A 21858-nucleotide genomic window follows, 5' to 3' on the forward strand; every position below is an offset into this window, starting at 1 on the left:
CTGACCCCACCCTCGCTGTATAGTCTAGATGTCAATTACAAGCGTACTGTGTATAATAATAATTAGATCTAATTTACATATATTCAAAACAAAGAACTTCTGAGAACCAACTTTTACGTTCCATAAACAAGAAAGAAAGAACTCGCAATATTAGTGATCACACAAAGCGGTGACAAATGCAGAACAATACAAAGTCGTGTTGGCCATTTTGGCCTGGAACCAAACGGCTTATGTTCATTTTTTTTGCATTTTTGTTTTTTTTCTTCTTGCCTCTTAAGACCCATAACTCTTACTTTATGAGGTATTGTTTTTTTTGCGCAACCAATTTTACATTGTAATGACACCTTTTTATTTTACCAAAAAATGTATGACGAAAATTTAAAATGTTTGCAGCTTTTGAGGGTTTTGTATTTACACAGTACATGTCATGGTTAATCATGTTTTATTCTGTGGGTAAATAAAAAAAAAAAAAAATACCCATACAGTATCATGATTATATTTTTATAGTCCGGACATATGCGCACGCGGCAGTACCAAAGCTGCCATCTTGACTGCTGGTTATCCAATCAGTGTCACAAATCCCTGGCAATGCTTTTAGATGACATGGTCAGTACATATAGCATTTGAAGGGTTAATGGCAGGTATCTGTGTGATCACTGATGTCAGCTGTTTGCGGTGGGTCCTACTGATTAGAGATGAGCGAACTTACAGTAAATTAGATTCGTCACGAACTTCTCGGCTCGGTAGTTGATGACTTATCCTGCGTAAATTAGTTCAGCTTTCAGGTGCTCCGGTGGGCTGGAAAAGGTGGATACATTCCTAGGAAAGAGTCTCCTAGAACTGTATCCACCTTTTCCAGCCCACCGGAGCACCTGAAAGCTGAACTCATTTATGCAGGATAAGTCATCAACTGCCGAGCCGAGAAGTTTGTGACGAATCTAATTTACTGTAAGTTCGCTCATCTCTACTACTGATGTGAGCACAACTTCTGTGCTTGCTTCAAAGTCCAGATGACTCTCTGGATAAACGTGTATGTCCTGGTGTGCCAAATACCTGGTAGTACATGTATGTCCTGCATCCTCTAGGGCAGTGGTCTTCAACCTGCGGACCTCCAGATGTTGCAAAACTACAATTCCCAGCATGCCCGGACAGCCAACGGCTGTCCGGGCATGCTGGGGGTTGTGGTTTTGCAACATCTGGAGGTCCGCAGGTTGGCTGTCCGGGCATGCTGGGAATTGTAGTTTTGCAACATCTGGAGGTCCGCAGGTTGAAGACCACTGCTCTAGGGGTTAAATGACAGGTACCTTTTTAAAGGTATTGCAGCTCAGCCCCATTTATTTGGAAGAACTGCAATACCAGATGCAACCCATAGAAAGGTGGTTCTACGTTTAGGGCTCGTTCACACGGACTGATCCGCAGCGTATTTGCCGACGATGGACCCTACAGTGTTGCCTCCATCTGTGTCTGCTCATAGCGGCAATCCACCGCTATGAGCAGACACGCTGTGATGTGCAAGTTGCCGCATGCATGCACAGTATACTCGCACACATTGCGGCTGCTTTCGGCCTAGCTCAGGGAGCAGGGGGAGGAGCCGCGATGTGTGCGAGTATATAGATTGCCGCTATGAGCAGGCACAGATGGAGGCAACACTGTAGGGTCCATTGTCGGCGGATCATCAGCGTAAAATATACTGCAGATCCGTCCGTGTGAACGAGTCCTTAAACTAGAAAAACAAAACAGACCTGAAGACATAGTAGATGAGTCCACACAAAAAACAGCAGAGCTATACAGCTCCCATGATCACACTGCCTGCCTATCTGCTATGTATGTGTCATATGTGATGAGTGTGACACTGTTCTTCTGGTTTCTAAAAGTGAGCCCATGTTTTCTATGCCTGATTCCGCATTGGAATTCAGCACGGAGATTCCGCTGCAGCAGTCCCATTGAATTCAACGGGATTCTGCTGTGCTGTGCACATGGCTGAATTTCCAACACGTTCATTCTTTCTGCGGACGCCGCACAGAATGCATAGCCGACTATGAGATTGTGCATTCCCACGTTTATTGCCGCGACCATAGTTCGCGGAATGTCCGCACAGAGATTTTCCGTGAGGACATTCCGTAGTGTGAACATAGCCTTACAGTAACAGGAAGAAACAGACTGGCTAAAGCTGAATCTCATGATACTCTATAGCAGTGGTCTCCAACCTGCGGACCTCCAGATTTTGCAAAACTACATCTCCCAGCATGCCCGGACAGCCGTTGGCTGTCCGGGCATGCTGTGAGTTGTAGTTTTGCAACATCTGGAGGTCCGCAGGTTGGAGGCTAGAGATGAGCGAACTTACAGTAAATTTGATTCGTCACGAACTTCTCGGCTTGGCAGTTGATTTTTCCTGCATAAATTAGTTCAGCTTTCAGGTGCTCCAGTGGGCTGGAAAAGGTGGATACAGTCCTAGGAGACTCTTTCCTAGGACTGTATCTACCTTTTTCCAGCCCACCGGAGCACCTGAAAGCTGAACTAATTCATGCCGGATAAGTTATCAACTGCCGAGCCGAGAAGTTTGTGACGAATCAAATTTACTGTATGTTCGCTCATCTCTATTGGAGACCACTGCTCTATAGTAAGAGGACAAATATTTCATCACTGATCTCTCTTGCTTCTCCCAAATAGAAACAAGTGCAGTGATGAGACTTCAACCCATGCCACATTTAAGGACATGTCCGGTGCTCACTTTTCTTATTGTATCCGTTCCGGGCTGCAAAAAAAAAAGAAAATAAACTTTCTCTTACCTGCCTACGCTCCCCCGGTGCTCCAGTACAGGTGTTCGGTCCCCGGGCTGTATTCTTCTTACTTCCTGTTAGCCCGGCACGTCACACGGAGCTTCAGCCTATCACTGGCCGAGGCGGGACATCGCTGTGGCTGGTGATAGGTTGAAGCTCCGTGTGACGTGCCGGGCTAACATGAAGTAAGAAGAATACAGCCCGGGGACCGAACACCTGTACTGGAGCATCGGGGGAGCCTAGGCAGGTAAGAGAAAATTTGTTTTCTTTTATTTTTCAGCCCGGAACAGTGAGCACCGGACATCTTCTTTAACAAAAATAGGCAAACACAAGGGCTAAAGGAAAACAAATGAACTATTTACTAAGCAGTAGTATTAAGACACAAACTCATCATTTATAAACTTTTCTGACCTGTTGTAATTGATGTATACGGGTAAGCTGGTTCACGTGGTGACTAGAAGGTGTTTCTGAATGAAGTAGGACATTTTGGATCCAGATCTGTCAGGTGAAAATCTCACTCCTCAACAAATCCCTTTTTGTTAACGTAACTGTAGTGAGTGGAAGTTGCAATGCATATAAGGCTGCATTTACATTACGTTTCCGAGATCCAGTTGCTGGATCCGGCTGGGAAATATCAAAACCGGATCGGCGCCAAATCTCATTGCCAGATGGTGACTCCGGTCGGCTCATTTTTGCCCCGTATCCGGCAGTTTTAAGTCCAGTCACAAAACTGGATATGGGACAAAAATCACTGACTCCGGCGGTCACATTTAAGGCTCCTTTCACACTATGAGCATTCATCTGTTATTAAACATCCGTTTTCTGTGTAAAAAACTATGCATAATAACGGCTGAATAACGTCTGCCAGAATAACGTCTGCCAGAATAACGTCTGCCAGAATAACGGGCATATTCATCCCTCAAGACCCGTTTTAACACCTGCCTACAGACTCCCACAGCCGTGACTACTACTACTATCACATAACAGACTTGTTTCCATAATGGGAGTAGTAGTTCCCCGGCTGTGGGTGTCTACATTAGTGTTTGAAGTCTGTTCCATGATGGGGGTTGTAGTACAGGGGCTGAGGGATTGATCGCACCGGGTCTCACTTCTGAGACCCAATGCAATTAGAAGTTATTAAACAGGAGTGGGTGGCTGCACTCCCCTGCAATGTACAATGTATTTTACTTTCATTTTTAAATTCCCCGCCAGGAGCCCTGAATGGCCGGTACAGAGGAGCCATTCAGGGCTTCCGGCAGGGTTTTTAAACTTCAGTGCATCCCCTTATTCCCCCCATGTGTCTATATAGGATTCTCCCCCTGTATATAGATGCGCTGCAGGGGTCAGACATATCCATATGTCTGGCCCCCACAGCGCTTTTATAATCATAGGCCACTGCAGCGCTATGAATGACAAGTATTCTATAAACAGCGCATTGTGCAGGCCAGATGTGCTGCTGTTAGAATACTTTTCATTCATAGCGCTGCGGGGGTCAGACATATAGCGTTATCTGGCCTCCACAGTGCTTCTATATACATATGCCGCCGCGGTGGTATGAAAGACTAGTATTCTTTCAGCAGCTTCGTGGCCCGATGCGCTGCTAATATAATATTTTCATTCATAGCGCTGCTGGGGCTTATGATAGCGCTGTGGGGGGAGGGAGGAGAGGTATGTAGAAGCGCTTACACACCCTCTGACTGTATAATCCTGCCCCTCACCTGATAAACTATAAATCCCTCATATCACATCACAGGGAGCAGAAGAACATATCAAGATACCGTAAAAAGATGTGTGACCAGGGCATCCTAAGCTATGATATGACAGTAAAATCTAAAAACTTTTAAAGGGGTACTCCGCCTCTAGACATCTTATCCCCTATCCAAAGGATAGGGGATAAGATGTCAGATCACCGGGGTCCCGCTGCTGCAGCACCCCGCCATCATTACTGCGCAGAGCGAGATCGCTCTGCATGTAATGACGGGCAATGCAGGGGCCGGAGCATCGTTACGTCACGGCCCGCCCCGTCAATACAAGTCTATGGGAGGGGGCGTGGCGGTCGTCACGCCCCCTGCCATAGACTTGTATTGACGGGGGCGGGCCGTGATGTCATGAGGGGCGGAGCCATGACGTCATGCTGCTCCAGCCAGGGGATAAGATGCCAGGGGCGGAGTACCCCTTTAAGTTGACCGCAGGGGGTTGCCTTATTCTGCTGTGTATTTTCTGCAGCTGATTTTTCTAGCTATTGCCTTTAATGGATAGGAAAGTATGCAGCAGAAAAATAAGGCAAGTGTGACCCTACCCTAAAACTGTAGCAAAAAGGCTGTGTTCACATCTCATTTTTACTAAATATTCAGTGTTTGCGGCACCAGGATAACTCCCAACACAGAACTAAACTCTATTTACTCTTTTTATACAAGAAAGCACCGTCTGCAATACTTTTCTGAGAGCTACTGTGAACAGATGTATACTGCACAATATACAATTTATTTTTACGGATAATGAATAGAGATGAGCGAACTTTCAGTAAATTCGATTAGTCACGAACTTCTCGGCTCGGCAGTTGATGACTTTTCCTGCATAAATTAGTTCAGCTTTCCGGTGCTCCCGTGGGCTGGAAAAGGTGGATACAGTCCTAGGAAAGAGTCTATGACTGTATCCACCTTTTCCAGCCCACGGGAGCACCGGAAAGCTGAACTAATTTATGCAGGAAAAGACATCAACTGCCGAGCCGAGAAGTTCGTGACGAATCGAATTTACTGAAAGTTCGCTCATCTCTAATAATGAACACAGCCTAAACCACATGCTACAGTTTATTGTTATTTATGGTAAAAAATTATTTAAGACTGTAGTTTTCCACCAAACAATCCGCAAAGACTGATGGTATTTGTCTACACTTGTATGATGAAAAGATTCTGCCATGGTAAAATGATGTAAATGACCAAAAACACGAATCACAGGTAAAACTGCCCCAAAATAATTCTGGTTTTATCTGTGTGTGTGTCTTCTTGGGTTTGAATACTTTTGCAACAATTTTCCTTTACAAAGTTACTTCATTATAGAGGCATTGGAGCAAACAGTCTTCATCTAAAAAAAGATCTGGAGAGTAAATATAGTTGTGCAGGCAGGAAATAAATCCAAATAACCTGGACTTACCCGCTCAGTTAATCAGTGGTCGCATTTCCTTCTACTTATCCCAACCCTGGAAGTGACCTGGACCCGGTGGTGGAGGAGCGAGGAAGATGTGTATGTACAAGGTGATTTATTTATTTTTAAATCATCTGCCTTGACAATGAATACATTTAATGGGGTGGGGTACTCCACAGGCAAAAGTTCTGGCTGCGTTCGTAAAATATAGTTCCGAACGCTGTGTGCGCGCTGCGGTGGTCAACCACGCCCCCTCAATGCAAGTCTATGGGAGGGGCGTGACTACCGTCACGCCCCTCCCATAGACTTGCATTGAGGGGGCGTGGCTGACCACAGCAACGAGCACAGAACACTGGCCTGTTGAGCACCCCTTTAAAACCCATTGTGTATATAGAGCTCCTAAGCAAACCTATGTGTCTCCATGGTTACAGCTTAAAAAAAAAAAATACTGTTGTCCGTCAGTGCAGTCGTGCCTTATTTTACCTATCATTGCTTGTATGTTAGCAAGAAGAGATTTTAGACTGCAGGACAGATATGGGATTTGCAGCAGATTTCATATTACTCTGCATACACAAAAACAAATGGTTATTCTATTATCATGACTATTTTCCAAAGGTTCTTCAGTAGTGGGGGACACAGTCTACTATAAAACATAGGTATATTTCTGCAACATCTAAAGGAAATCTGCAACGGTACATAATTTATGTACCGCAGCATGATGTCGTGGCAGACATTAACCCCCCCCCCATATCCCAATGTATCTCTGTGGGAGGGGTGAAGATGCAGCGTTCATGCATCCCCTGCCTCTCCCATAGAGCTGAATGGAGGGGATGTTTGTCAATTTCAGAGAGGTTGGCGACACGAGCTGCGGGAGCACCAGGTGCCCGTACGGGAGATCGTGGGGGGGTCCCAGGGGTTGGATCCCTGCTGCGTATAGGGGTTAAGTTATATACCGCTGCAGATTTCCTTTAAAGCAGTGTTTCCCAACCAGTGTGCTTTGAGTTCTTGCAAAACTACAACAACCTTTGGCTGTCCGGCCGTACTGCAGATTGTAGTTTACCAACAGCTGGAGAGGTGTTGTCGGGCAGCGCATCCCTAGAAGCCAGTGTGTCCATGTGTTGTCGGGCAGCGCATCCCTAGAAGCCAGTGTGTCCATGTGTTGTCGGGCAGCGCATCCCTAGAAGCCAGTGTGTCCATGTGTTGTCGGGCAGCGCATCCCTAGAAGCCAGTGTGTCCATGTGTTGTCGGGCAGCGCATCCCTAGAAGCCAGTGTGTCCATGTGTTGTCGGGCAGCGCATCCCTGGAAGCCAGTGTGTCCATGTGTTGTCGGGCAGCGCATCCCTAGAAGCCAGTGTGTCCATGTGTTGTCGGGCAGGGCATCCCTGGAAGCCAGTGTGTCCATGTGTTGTCGGGCAGCGCATCCCTAGAAGCCAGTGTGTCCATGTGTTGTCGGGCAGCGCATGCCTGGAAGCCAGTGTGTCCATGTGTTGTCGGGCAGCGCATGCCTGGAAGCCAGTGTGTCCATGTGTTGTCGGGCAGCGCATCCCTAGAAGCCAGTGTGTCCATGTGTTGTCGGGCAGCGCATCCCTAGAAGCCAGTGTGTCCATGTGTTGTCGGGCAGCGCATCCCTGGAAGCCAGTGTGTCCATGTGTTGTCGGGCAGCGCATCCCTGGAAGCCAGTGTGTCCATGTGTTGTCGGGCAGCGCATCCCTGGAAGCCAGTGTGTCCATGTGTTGTCGGGCAGCGCATCCCTGGAAGCCAGTGTGTCCATGTGTTGTCGGGCAGCGCATCCCTGGAAGCCAGTGTGCCTTGAGTCAGTAAGGTCTTCAGCCTAATTGCCACTAAGGTTAGGTTCAGTGTGCATCTTCAGATATCTATTAACCAGACATTTTAGAAAAGTGTCCTTTTGGCATTCAGGGTAAGTTTATATATGCAGTGTGACTGCTAAGGCCAGGATCACACTGAGAATTCCAGCCAGCGCCGACTGATTTCAGGACCGTGAGGACATTGGGGTCCCATTAGACGGCAATGTCTGTGGCACAGATTCTGCCAGAACATTGAGCAAGTAAATGTTCTGGTGGAATGTTTAGATCGGAATTTCGCAGTGTGATTCGGTCTACGGAAAACCATTTCACCTGCATTTTCCTTTCAGGCAGCGGAATTTCAGAAGCAGAATTCCGGTCGGAAATTCCCAGCCTAACCGTATCCACTACTGTCACATTATACTACCGTTATACTATGGTCTCCGGTTATGAACGCGTGCACATTGTACTTCATTGTGACTAGAAACAAAACCATTTGCAATGAGTGATCCAAGAGATTTATTGATGTAGCAGGCACTTTACAGATAATCCTTCTCTGGACAACAAACCCACATTCAGTATTGTAGAAAGCAGGTTTGTCCAATGGATGGTGTTGGCTCCAATGCAGCCTGTGGCCCCCAGTCGTCACTAGTGCACACACCACATATTAGACAACACTGCTCTTCAGGAATATCCCAAAGTCTAAACCCCTGCTACTGTAAGAGCAACATTGCATGTTCCATGGGAAGGGTTGTTAGATGTAGGTGAAATGGCTCAGAACAACCTACCGGATGAGCCTCCTCCTGTTGCCTCCTTCGCTGGCTCCCAAGCACATTGACTCCAGCAGGACATCCCTGCCCGCGTCAACGTAAGGTCATAGTTAAAACAAAATAAATATTCAGTGTTCAGGGGTGAATCATGCAATGTTGCTTTTAAAAAGGCAAAAAACAAAAAAATATACAAATTAATTCCAAAGTATCAACCAAATAACACAAAGATAAAACAAAATTATTCCATCACTTCACTCATGGAAGCTGTAAGTTTAATAAAGTTTACAGGTATCAGTAGAGCAGTGGGCACTGTAGGAGAGTGGTCGTCTTTCTCCGAGACAAAGAATACCAGACCGCCCCCAGCGATACTGCAGGTTTAACTTAGAAACATCACAAAACACATTGTATTTCCCCAATCACTACTAGGCCTTAACCCTTTCTGTGTCACGGAGGCTGGCACCTCCCATGGAAGAACAACGCCGCGCTGCTGCCCTCTGTGGCAGAGGAAAGGGTTAACGCCGTTATTTCAAGTAAGACCAAACTCAAGGAACTCCTAAAATCCTGTATGTACAAGTTAACAAATAAAAAGCCACCAGTCCTGTGACCCTGGAATCTTGCGGTCGTTTCTATAGTTGGCGTATAGGCGGGAACATAGAAATTTATACATTGGTAATTTGGGACCCGGTGCAGCCTAAGCTGCCCCTCTCAGCCTGGTCGGATATTTGGTGGCATTTTATGTTGTAGTCAGTTTTGCTTCTCGCCCATCTTTTCCAAAAAAAATAAAATAATAATAATAATTCCTCACCTTTGTCAGTTTACATTGCATTGCTAAGGAGGACTGGTGCTTGGAACAAAATATACCCCATTAAACAAACATACATTCATGTCTCGTCCACAGTCAGTAATAAGAAGCATTCCCAATAGAATTTTCCAAAACAGTTTAATATATAGCACTCTGCAGACAGATGGGCCGCTGCAGCCACTCTTCCTTCACTGCGCTGGAGCCCCGGAACATAAACTTCTCCATTCAGCTAATACAGTCTTTTACACAGATTTCCGTGAAGTGAGAACTCGGACTATGGAACCAAGGCCTCCTATTACTAATGCCTGTGTGGGGAGAAACACCATGTTAGATAGCTGGAGCACAACAAGACTCATTTTTGTAATGAATGTGAAAAATAATGTAAAATCGGTTTCTTAAAGGGGTACTCCACCGCCAGACATCTTATCCCCGTCTGATCATGGGGTCCCAGCGAACGAACGCTGGGTTCTGGCAGCAGTGGTAATGATGTCACAACACGCCCCCCCTCCATGCATGTCTATAGGAGGGGGCGTGAGGGCCGTCACACCCTCTCCCATAGACATGCATGGAGGGGGCATGGCGTACCCCTTTTAACTTCTGGTTATTCATTGCTTGATAAAAAGTTATACAATTTCCCGATATACTTGCTATATCAGGTCATCACAGTTTAAGATCTCTGCTTACAGTCATTGAATAGGGAAGTTCATTGTGTACTCCAGAAGAGACCCCCAATATGTAGACATAGGTAGAGTTGGGATTCCTGTTTCCCTGGCACAAAGTACAATTAATTCACTTTTTATTTTTACATTTTATGTTGCTGCCTTGTTCTAAATACCCCATAATGACAATGTGAATGTTAGATATATTTGGTAATTTAGTTATTGCATTAACATAAATATTCAGACCCTTTGCTCAGGATTTAGGTGAAGCCCCTTTGGCAGGGATTACAGCCTCCTGTCTTCTTGGGGATGATGCCACAAGGTTTACACACCAGGATTTGGGGATTTTCTTTTATTCTTCTCTGCAGATCATCTCAGGCTCTGTCTGGTCGGATGGGGACAGTCTGTGGCGGCCATTTTTAGGTCTCTTCAGAGATGTTCATCTGGGTTCAAGTCAGGGCACTGTCTGGGCCACTCAAGGACATTCACAGTTGTCCCTAAGCCGCTCCTGTATGTTTAGGGACATTGGGGAGATCTATCAAAACCGGTCCAGAGTGGAGCAGTTTCTCATAGAAACCAATCAAATTGCTTTTATTTTTTTAAAGGCTTCTGCAATGGTCGCTATGAGTAATTGCTCCACTTTTCCTTTGCACAGGTTTTGTTGGAAGATGAACCTTTAGCCTAGTCTGAGGTCCAGAGCACTCCGAGTTAGGTTTTCATTTAAGGGGTCCTATCATTCGAAATAATAAAAAAAAAATATATATATATTATATATATAAATAACACATGTGGAATTATACACATAACAAAAAAGTGTGAAACAACTGAAAATATGTCATATTCTAGGTTCTTCAAAGTAGCCGCCTTTTGCTTTGATTACTGCTTTGCACACTCTTGGCATTCTCTTGTTGAGATTCAATAGGTAGTCACCTGAAATGGTTTTCCCTTCACAGGTGTGCTGGTGTGGAAGAGGAGGTGTGATGGTGTGGGGGGACTTTGCTGGTGACACTGTTGGGGATTTATTCAAAATTGAAGGCATACTGAACCAGCATGGCTACCACAGCATCTTGCAGCGGCTGCTATTCCATCCGGTTTGCGTTTAGTTGGATCATCATTTATTTTTCAACAGGACAATGACCCCAAACACACCTCCAGGCTGTGTAAGGGCTATTTGACCAAGAAGGAGAGTGATGGGTGCTGCGCCATATGACCTCGCCTCCACAGTCACCGGACCTGAACCCAATCGAGATGGTTTGGGGTGAGCTGGATGGCAGAGTGAAGGCAAAAAGGGCCAACAAGTGCTAAGCATCTCTGGGAACTCCTTCAAGACTGTTAGAAGACCATTTCAGGTGACTACCTCTTGAAGCTCATCAAGAGAATGCCAAGAGTGTGCAAAGCAGTTATCAAAGCAAAAGGTGGCTAGAACCTAGAATATGACATATTTTCACACATTTTTGTTATGTCTATAATTCCACATGTGTTAATTCATAGTTTTGATGCCTTCAGTGTGAATCTACAATTTTCATAGTCCTGAAAATAAAGAAAACTCTGAATGAGAAGGTGTGTCCAAACTTTTGGTCTGTACTGTGTGTGTGTGTGTGTGTGTATTTATATATAGTAAATTATTCTTCCTTACCATGCACAGGAGACATTCCTGCCAATTGCAATGGTACAGATACAAAATTTGAAAGGTGTCCCCGTCGGCCTGTGAGTAGTCTCCTGGGCAGGAGCCATCCTCTTCTAGTCCAGTCTACTCAGGCTATAATCACACCAACTCCGCATGATGGAAAGCACAGGGTTGACCTGCGTCATCACATTGCTCTGTCTGCTTAGGGAGCAGAGAGGTGATGTGGAATGTAAATCACACTAGTGGCTGGGAACTGTTTACGGGCCGGCGGGGACACCTTTCAAACTCCATATCGAGATTTGAGAATTTCCCACTGCCAGCATAAGGTGGCATAGTGATTTGCCCTGTCCTGGGATATGAACCATCAGGTGGATTTTATTTCAAGAGATGGGAGAATCTGGGCTTATTCACACACATACACCGCAGATCCTAATTTATTAGAAAAAACAAACAAAAAAGACATTCTATAAGACATTCCCTTCAGCTAAGCAGCATAATGACAACCGATATGATAATGCAGAGGGGAGGCTGGGGTGGTTACCTCAATGTACTCTGTGACATTCTTCTATTTATCCTATTGCTCTTTTCTCCCTTATTGGAAATTATTACAGACCAGGGATAGAAAACTAAAATAAGCCGATTAATCAGGCGCTTTCACTAATGGTAAGTGACCCCCGAGCACTGCATCGGCTAAGCTTCTGTGCGCTAATCATACCGCCACATAGTTACACAGGCCGCAGAGTTTACTGCAATAAAAATATTGGACCCCTTAAAGGGGTACTTAGGTGGAAAACATTTTTTTAATCAATTGGTGCCAAAAAGTTAAACAGATTTGTAAATTACTTCTATTAAAAGAATCTTAATCCTTCCAGTACTTATTAGCTGCTGAATACTATAGAGGAAATTCTTTTCTTTTTTGATTTCTTTTCTGTCTATCCACAGTGTTCTCTGCTGACACCTCTGTCTATTTTAGGAACTGTCCAGAGCAGAATAGGTTTGCTATGGCAATTTTGCTATGGGGAAAGAAATCCAAAAAGAAAAAAGAATTTCCTCTGTAGTATTCAGCAGCTAATAAGTACTGGAAGGATTAAGATTTTTTTAATAGAAGTAATTTACAAAAAAAAATTTTTTCCCACCGGAGCACCTCTTTAACCCCTTAAGGACGCAGCCCATTTGGGCCTTAAGGACAGCAGACAATTTTATTTTTAAGTTTTCGTTATTTCCTCCTCGCCTTCAAAAAATCATAACTCTTATATTTTCATCCACAGACTAGTATGAGGTCTTGTTTTTTGCGCGACCAGTTGTCCGTTATAATGCCATCACTCACTTTACCATAAAATGTATGGCGCAACCCAAAAAAATACTATTTGTGTGGGGAAATAAAAAAGAAAACCGCAATTTTGCTAATTTTGGAAGGTTTAATTTTCACGCCGTACAATTTATGGTAAAAGTGACGTGTTCTTTATTCTTTGAGTCAATACGATTAAAATGATACCCGTGATAACACACTTTTCTATTACTGTAGCGCTTAAAAAAAAAAAAACGCAAACTTTTTTACCAAATTAGTACGTTTAAGATCCCCCTATTTTGAAGACCTATAACTTTATAATTTTTCCGTATAAGCGGCGGTATCCGGGCTCATTTTTTACGCCGTGATCTGTACTTTTTATTGATACCATATTTGCTTATATAGAACTTTTAATCCATTTTTTATAAAAAATTTTGAATAAAATGTTACAAAAAAGCATCTATTTTGGAGTTTTTTTTATTTTTACGTTCACGCCGTTCACCGTATGGTATCATTAACATTTTATTTTAATAGTTCAGATATTTACGCACGCGACGATACCAAATATGTATATAAAATATTTTTTTAACACTTTTTGGGGGTGAAATAGGGAAAATGGAACAATTTACGTTTTTATTGGGGAGGGGTTTTTTCAAATTTTTTTTACTTTATTATTTTACTTTTATTTTTACACTTTAATAGTCCCCATAGGGGACTATTTATAGCAATCATTCGATTGCTAATACTGTTCAGTGCTATGTATAGGACACAGCACTGATCAGTATTATCGATCATCTTTTGCTCTGGTTTGCTCGATCGCAGACCAGAACAGAAGACGCTGGGAAGGCAGGGGAGGGGACCTCCGTCTGCCGTGCCGGATTATCAGATCGCCGCGGCAGTGCTGCAGACGATCCGATCATCCATTTTTGTGACCGCGATGCTGCAGATGCCGTATTGATCACGGCATCTGAGGGGTTAATGGCGGCCATCCGTGGGATAGCGGATGTCCGCCATTACGGGCGGGTCCCTGGCTGTGATCAGCAGCTGGGACCTGGCGCGCATGATCCGGGCATCGCTCTGATGCTCGCGGTTATGCTTAGGATGTAAATGTATGTCCTGGTGCGTTAAGTACCACATCACCAGGACGTACATTTACGTCCTGCGTCGTTAGGGGTTAATATCAAATGATGGCCACATTTAGGATCCGTATGACATGGATTCCAAATACTTATAGCAGCATTTCCCAACAGCTGTTGCAAAACTACAACTCCCAGCATGCCCAGACAGCCTTCGGCTGTCTGGGCATGCTGGGAGTTGTAGTTTTGCAACAGCTGGAGGCACCCTGGTAGGGAAACACTGACTTATAGTGTCACTAAAGGCTGTCTCATGGTTACAAAAACAATCCAAATGACTGAGAAAGAACTACACAATGGTACAATGTACAGGAAAGAAGAGGGCGGGAGAGCGGCCAATGTCATTCAGGGGAAACGTAGCCTAAAATCAACATTATCCAGTAACCTAAAATCCCCTAGAAGTGATCTGCTCATGCATGAAGACTGATGGCAGAGAACGGATCTATAGAAACTACCCACGGAGACACTGATGTTACATCATAGAAATGTTACTTCACTAGGGTGATGTGTATGAACTCTCACCAATTTAAGGTGGAAGCCACGAGGAATTCCTCCTTACATCACTCTGCCATTGACTTCAACAGGGCTTGTGCCGCTCTGTTCACACAGTGGGATTTCCAACGAGGATTCAAATACCGGTGAAAGATTAAACATTGCTCAAGCTTCTGCTGGTATCTGGTAGTAAAAGCCCATAAGTCAAGGGGACTTTGATTTTAGGCACTTATTTCTGTGGCAAATTCCCCAGATAAGAAAAGCACCGATTCAGCATAATTTCTGCTCCATTTACCATGTGGCAGAAAGGACGTAGGTCCTCCGAGCAATTCAGTAAGGACATTTTCCTCACTGAATTCTGTAGTGTGAACGAGCCCTTAGGGTACAGCCGTTTTACCCCAATGTTTCTGTCCACTAAGATAAATGCAGGATGGCAGACACACACACTGTACAGGGGCCATGCTTTAAAGAGTACATATGATCTAAACGCTCCCTAATCTCCCCCCCCCCCCCCCCCCCCCCCATCTGTTCCTGACTCTCACTGACACTATCCCAGTGTTTCTTTTCATTCAAACCCCCCTCTTTCTACCTGATTTATTGTCTTCTTGGCTGCTCATTCAGCTGTCCTAGTGTGAGGGAGGAAGGGGGCGTGGCCCAGCATAGAGGCTGTGAGCACAGCAGCTCTGAATCTTCTCCTCTCTGTTTACAACTGCATGTGCAGAGAGAAGAAATATCGGAGCTCAGATAGTAAAATGAATGAGGGCATGCAGTAAGGCAGAGTCAGGAGTATGCCCTGCTGTGCTATGAGCACAGTGCTGGCTCCTGTCTGTCTGATTGACAGACAGGGAGCAGTGCTGAGCTTGTCTGTGTCCTGGCTGCAGTCTGAGATTTAGGACTCCAGCATGAGTCTGAATCTGAAATCTATAAAAAGGGCTTGCCTGGTAGGGAGACCCCTAGTGGTCATTTTTTCAAAGTGGAAAATTAAATAGAAAGAATATATTTTAATAACATGCAAGTGGAAAGTTATTCTGCATACATTAATCTATAATGTGTCAAAAGTTTTTTTGATGAAAGGTACCCTTTCAAAAAAAAAACTTTTGTCCATGTCAAGAACTGTCTGTACTTCGGTGCTGACCATCTTATCCGCTATTCACAGGATAAAGGATAAGTGTGTGATTGTAGGGGTTCCAACCGGTGGGACCCTGCAATCTCCTGCCCAGCACTCCGGCTCTCTCCATGCACAGAGCAACCTCCGCTGTATCTGTATAGAAGAGCTGAAGATACACGAACGCTAAATCTCCAGCTCTCCCATAGAGATACATGGAGGGGGCATGGCGGCCACAGCTTCATGCCGTGGTTAACAGTACTCTGTGCATAGAGAGAGCCGGCATGTCGGGCAGATCGTGTGGGGTGCGAGCGGTCGGACCCCCAGTGAACAGACACTTATCCCCTATCCTGTGGATAGGGGAGAAGATATTCAGCACTGGCTCCCCCTTTAAGATTTTTTTTAATATACATAATTTACAAACTTGTATAATTTTGTGGCACCAGGTTATTTCTATCCCCCCCCGCTGATGCTGATCCATTTGATGCTTACCGTGCCCGGATCCGTCCTGCCAAAACCTTCAACTTTCTGTATATGCTAATTAGGTTGCTAACTGGCACAGGCAGGGTTACTGGCACTCATATCAGCGCCGCTCTTCCGCAGCGCCGGTGTAGTGAAGAACCGGCCAGCTCATCAATATTCCTCCCCTCCCTCTTCATACAGAGTGGGGAGAAGAGGGAGAGGCGGAGGGAGGAATATTGATGAGCTGACCGGGTCTTCACTACACCGGCGCTGCGGACGAGCGGCGCTGATGTCAGAGTGCCAGTAACCCTGCCTGTGCCAGTTAGCACCTAATTAGCATATACAGAAAAACGAAGATTTCAGCCGAACGGCGGGACGGATCAGGGCACGGTAAACATCAAACTGATCAGCGTCCCCCATCAGTCAGTACCGCTGGTTAGTGCGGGGGATCAAGCTGACCGTTTACCGAGTCTACAGACTTGCTATGTAGCCCACATGGAGCGTCCTTTCTAGGTATGTATTGTTCTCACCTTTTCGTGCCACTGTAGCAATATAGCACTGCTGTTCTCTGTGGGCTTCTCAAACCCCTTGTAGATATATTTCATTAGCAGGTCAATCCCACTCCGATCCAGTGTTTTTACCGCTTGCTCAATCTCGTTGCTTTTAAAAGAGGTCAGGACCTTCAGTACAATTGCCTGGGTACGTTCCTGTGGTCAGAAAGCAGTAGATCAGTATGGAGAGCTGTGAGACAGTAACATCCATCATACTACATCCCTGCAAGGTCCACTCTACTCTGCATTCAGCTGTTCCTCTGTCATTCCTCCTGGAAAGAGAGTTGCAAGGGTGTGTCCATACAATGCCCATCATTGTTAATTGCTGATGGTGTCAGACAACTGGGTGATAGGGGGAGATTTATCAAAACCTGTCCAGAGGAGAAGTACCCGAGTTGCCCATAGCAACCAATCAGATGGCTTCTTTCATTCTTTTTAAAAGGCCTCTGAAAAATGAAAGTAGTGATCTGATTGGTTGTTATGGGCAACTCAGCAACTTCTCCTCTGGACAGGTTTTGATATTCTATATATTCATACATTTCCAGGAGGAATAACACAAGAAGCCTCACAATAAAGCCCTGGAGATGTTTTTAAGCCGCTTGTCACTCTCAGAAGGTTGGACGGGGGGAGCACATCCTAAGATGCCGACCACCCGGCCCTCTGAGGGAGTGACCCTAGTAGCCCGACCATATGCTTCAACAGCGGAGCGGTGGTCAGTAACCTAGGCAATGAGCTGTAACCAATGAGAACAGAGAATGGCCACAACATAAAGTAAAGCAATTCTGTTAATAACATTCATTTGCAAAATTGCTTACTTTTTGCAATATCTACAAGCAAGCAGACATTTGTCTAAGATGGGGAACCCCTCTAAGGCTGGGTTCACACCACGTTTTGTTAAATACGGCTCCCGTATACGGCTGGGAGGAGGGGGGCGGGGCTTAATCGCGGTGCCCACACTCAGCCGTATTCGGGAACCGTATTTAATGTATGTCTATGAGCCGACCGGAGTGAACCGCAGCCTCCGGTCGGCTTCATTTTCAGCCGTATGAGGTTTCCCGACCGCAGGCAAAAACGTGGTGTGAACCCAGCCTTAATCCGGTCCTGCTGTTTAGGGAAAGCTGAGTGAGAATCACCCTTAGGGAGTTGCAATGGCGATCATATTAGATACCACTCAGCCTTCCCCTAGATGCTACACCAGTGTTCCCCACCCAGGGTACCTCAGAAGCAGCAAAACTACAACTTGCAGCATGCCCGGACAGCCTTTGGCTGTCCGGGCATGCTGGCAGTTGTAGTTTTGCAACAGCTGGAGACACTCTGGTTGAGAAACACTGTGCTTAGAGATGAGCGAACTTACAGTAAATTCAATTCGTCATGAACTCTGCTCAGCCGTAGATGACTTATCCTGCATAAATTAGTTCAGCTTTCCGGTGCTCCGGTGGGCTGGAAAAGGTGGATACATTACTAGGAAAGAGTCTCCCAGGACTGTATCCAGCTTTTCCAGCCCACGGGAGCACCTGAAAGCTGAACTAATTTATGCATGATAAGTCATCAACTGCCGAGCCGAGAAGTTCGTGACGAATCGAATTTACTGTAAGTTCGCTCATCTCTAACTGTGCTACATAAATTCATAGATGGATGGACAGTTTATGGTCAGAGCAGCCGAGACATGGGGCGCTGGACTCACCTTTACTATTTGGTTTTTGGAGTTGACAGGAGAGTTCCGGAAGGCAGCGTGGAAGGCTCGGAGCAGGTCCCCTGTACAACGCGCTGTTAAGGATAATACGGTAAAGAAGAGGCGACCAGTGACCAGACATGGAAGACAAATCACTGCTTTCTAGACAGTGACCATGTATTCCCCAATGATGTCTACAACGCTGTCTACAAGGTTGATCATATAGACCCGGGGATCAGCCAATAGCATCTTTTACGGTGCGTTTTTTTTTTTTTTTTTTTACGCTAATTGTTCTTGCGGGTTTTCCGCTGCGTATTTGAAAGTGGGCGGGCTCTCCTCAGCTGTCCGTGGCAGATTTTCTTCGGCGGAATTTACGATGCGGAAAATCCACCGCAGTCCTTACTGACTTCAATGGGGCTTGCGGCGGATTTTCCGCAGCCTAAATTCCTCCGTGTAAAATCTGCTGCGGACAGCCGAGAAGAGCCCGCCCACTTTCAAATACGCAGCGGAAAACCCGCAAAAACAAATAGCGTGTGAACGCACCCTTAGGTGGGTTTAAACATCATCATTTGCCTATGTAAAAGGGGACAAGTAAAGGGTCCATGCCTGCATAATAGAGTGCAATAGGTTCCATAAACGAGCGCCTGCCCTGCCATTCAGGAGTCTGTAAAAAGTTGGGTATTACATTTTTTTTTTTTAGAACTATTCAGCAGTGGTACAACTCTTTCGTGAACTTGGATTGCCTCTTCTTATGGCAAAAAGTGCTACATGGGTAAGGGGTAAAGTTATACAGGTCAATAGAGTAGTCAGCCACTAGTCCATAGGTCATTGTTTCCCAACCAGGGTGCCTCCAGCTGTTGTAAAACTACAACTCCCAGCATGCCCGGACAGCCTTCGGCTGTCCGGGCATGCTGGGAGTTGTAGTTTTAAAACAGCTGGGGGCACTGTGGTTGGGAAACCCTGCCATAGGTACATGTTCTCATATACCTGAGGATATTACATCACTGCTAAGACCAGGATTCAAGGGCATCAAACATGACATTCCTCCCTTATCTAAGTGCCTCCTCCACCCTCCGGTTATCACAGAGGTCACGACCAACCCCAGCAGGTAGCGTAGACTCACAGTATTCAGCCAGTACAGACTATTGTAAAGTAAACGTAACCATACTATGGACAGATGACATGGCCACTTATGATAAAGGGGCACACAATATGCTCCCCGCTGTAGAAAAGCATTTGTCATCAGTAACATAGTAATCGATTCGTGCTATTGACCCGAGCTGTAATAGCCGACATAGCCAGGAGTGGCGCTGTTAAAATTTTTATAAAATTAAAAAATTCATTTGGTGCATCTAATAAGGAAAAAAAAAAAAAGCGCTTTATGCACTTTATTATAATAAAAAAAATGTCTTTTCTTTTTTTAAAGGCGGGAAGAAATATCACAGATGAGGGGTGCTATCACCTTGTATTACCAGACTCTGCTGCCTTCTTTCTAGGGATCGACCAATTATCGATATGGCCGATATTATCAACCGATAATCACAATTTTGGGCATTATCGGTATCGGCAATTACCTTGCCGATAAGCCGATAATGCCCCGCCCCCACCGCACCGCGACCGCCCAACCCGCCGCACCGCGACCGCCCCCCTGGCCCACCGCGTCGCACCCACCACCATAGTGCTGGGCGGTATACCGGTATGAACCGGATACGGTTTTTTTTTCTCCCACGGTATGGATTTTTGCCCATACCGCTATACCGGTCGGGCCCCACCCTCAGAGTCAATTAAAAAAATTTAAACTTACCCGTAATGGGGGTGATCCGGGCCATCCATCCTTCCTGTAGTGTCCGGCAGCATTCCGGGTGGAGGGTGAACCGGTCCGGGCTGTACTTCTCCACTCCGGGCAGGCTCCGGCCTAGTACGCTGCATAGACGCCGCTACGTCGTGACGTCAGGTGAGTCGCTGCACACGGGCGTCACTGCGCAGAGGCATCTATGCTGTGTTACTAGGTCGGAGCCTGCCCGGAGTGGAGAAGAGGACCCCCAGAGAAGGACGACAACCCGGACCAGTTCACCCTCCACCCGGAATGCCGCCGGACCACCCTGACAGGTAGGGGGAGAGAAGCGGGTGGCGGCGGCCTATGGCACCGCAAAAGCCACTACAGTGCATTGATTTAAAGCGCCGCGCTTTAAATCAATTATCTGCAGCGGTGTCGCAGGGGGATAAATAGCCGATAACTTATACCGGAATATCGGTATAAGTTATCGGCTATCGGCCCTAACCTCCACCGATTATCGGTATCGGCCCTAAAAAAACGATATCGGTCGATCCCTACTTCTTTCAGTGTAAATTTCTCTTCAGAACAGTGTTTCCCAACCAGGGTGCCTCCAGCTGTTGCAAAACTACAACTCCCAGCATGCTTGGACAGCCTTCGGCTGTCCAAGCATGCTGGGAGTTGTAGTTTTGCAACAGCTGGAGGCACCCTGGTTGGGAAACACTGCTTTAGAGCATCACTATGGTATCTCCAAGCATTGGGACGGTCCATGCAGCCATCACAGACACCAGCAGGCGACCTTACACAGGTTTTTATTTTAAGTAAAACTATGCCAGTATTAAAGGGGTATTCCAGGCAAAAACTTATATATATATATATATATATCTCAACTGGCTCCAGAAAGTTAAACAGATTTGTAAATTTACTTCTATTAAAAAAAATCTTAATCCTTCCAATAGTTATTAGCTTCTGAAGTTTTCTGTCTAAGTACTCAATGATGATGTCACGTCCCGGGAGTTGTGCATGATGGGAGAATATCCCTATAGGAGCTGGACAGCTCCCGGGACGTGAGTCATCAGAGAGCAGTTAGACAGAAAACAACAACTCAACTTCAGAAGCTAATAACTATTGGAAGGCTTAAGATTTTTTTAATAGAAGTAGTTTACAAATCTGTTTAACTTTCCGGAGCCAGTTGATATGTATAAAAAAAAGTTTTGGCCTGGAATACCCCTTTAAACGAATATTAAAAGGTCTTTGTATACAGCCCAAAACGCGTTGGTCGTCCTGGAACCAATTAATATTATAACTTGAGGGACCACTGTACTCTTTACATGTGCCACAGTTACCTGCCCCTTTGGACACCAGGTGGGGGCAGCTCCATGTTACTTTTGTAGGACACTGTGTACTGTACAGGACCCTAAAGACCCTAATTATTTTTCTTTAATCCTTTCTTTTTCCTATTTTTGTTGACATTTTGGAGCTTCAGAACCAATTACCAGGTTTCCATAGAGTTATGGTCTCAACATACAATGGTTTCACCATACATATTGTAACTTGAGGGACCACTGTACTGTATATGTCTAGAGGCAGTGTGTTTGTGATGGCACAGAGGGGCCTACAACAATATATGAGGCCTATCATTTCACATGAAGGTACAAAGGGGGCCTATAACACTATATGGGGGCACAGAGGGGCCTACAACAATATATGAGGCCTATCATTTCACATGAAGGTACAAAGGGGGCCTATAACACTATATGGGGGCACAGAGGGGCCTACAACAAGATACGAGGCCTA

At 45.5% G+C, this 21858-nt stretch overlaps 1 protein-coding gene across 1 annotated transcript in view; it reads right to left on the reverse strand.

Annotated features, from left to right (window-relative positions):
* Positions 1 to 8228: 8228 nt before the first annotated feature.
* ARPC5L (actin related protein 2/3 complex subunit 5 like) overlaps positions 8229 to 21858 on the reverse strand; it is a 37947-nt gene continuing 24317 nt past the window's right edge. Inside the window, exons 2-4 of the mRNA XM_056538060.1 lie at positions 18300 to 18371; positions 16595 to 16771; positions 8229 to 9603 (exon numbers count right to left, since the gene is read on the reverse strand). Of these exons, the coding sequence (XP_056394035.1) occupies positions 9541 to 9603; positions 16595 to 16771; positions 18300 to 18371 (312 nt within the window). The 3' untranslated portion in view covers positions 8229 to 9540. The remainder of the gene's footprint in view (positions 9604 to 16594; positions 16772 to 18299; positions 18372 to 21858) is intronic.

Source organism: Hyla sarda, chromosome 9, assembly GCF_029499605.1.
Source record: "Hyla sarda isolate aHylSar1 chromosome 9, aHylSar1.hap1, whole genome shotgun sequence".
NCBI classification, from domain to species: domain Eukaryota; kingdom Metazoa; phylum Chordata; class Amphibia; order Anura; family Hylidae; genus Hyla; species Hyla sarda.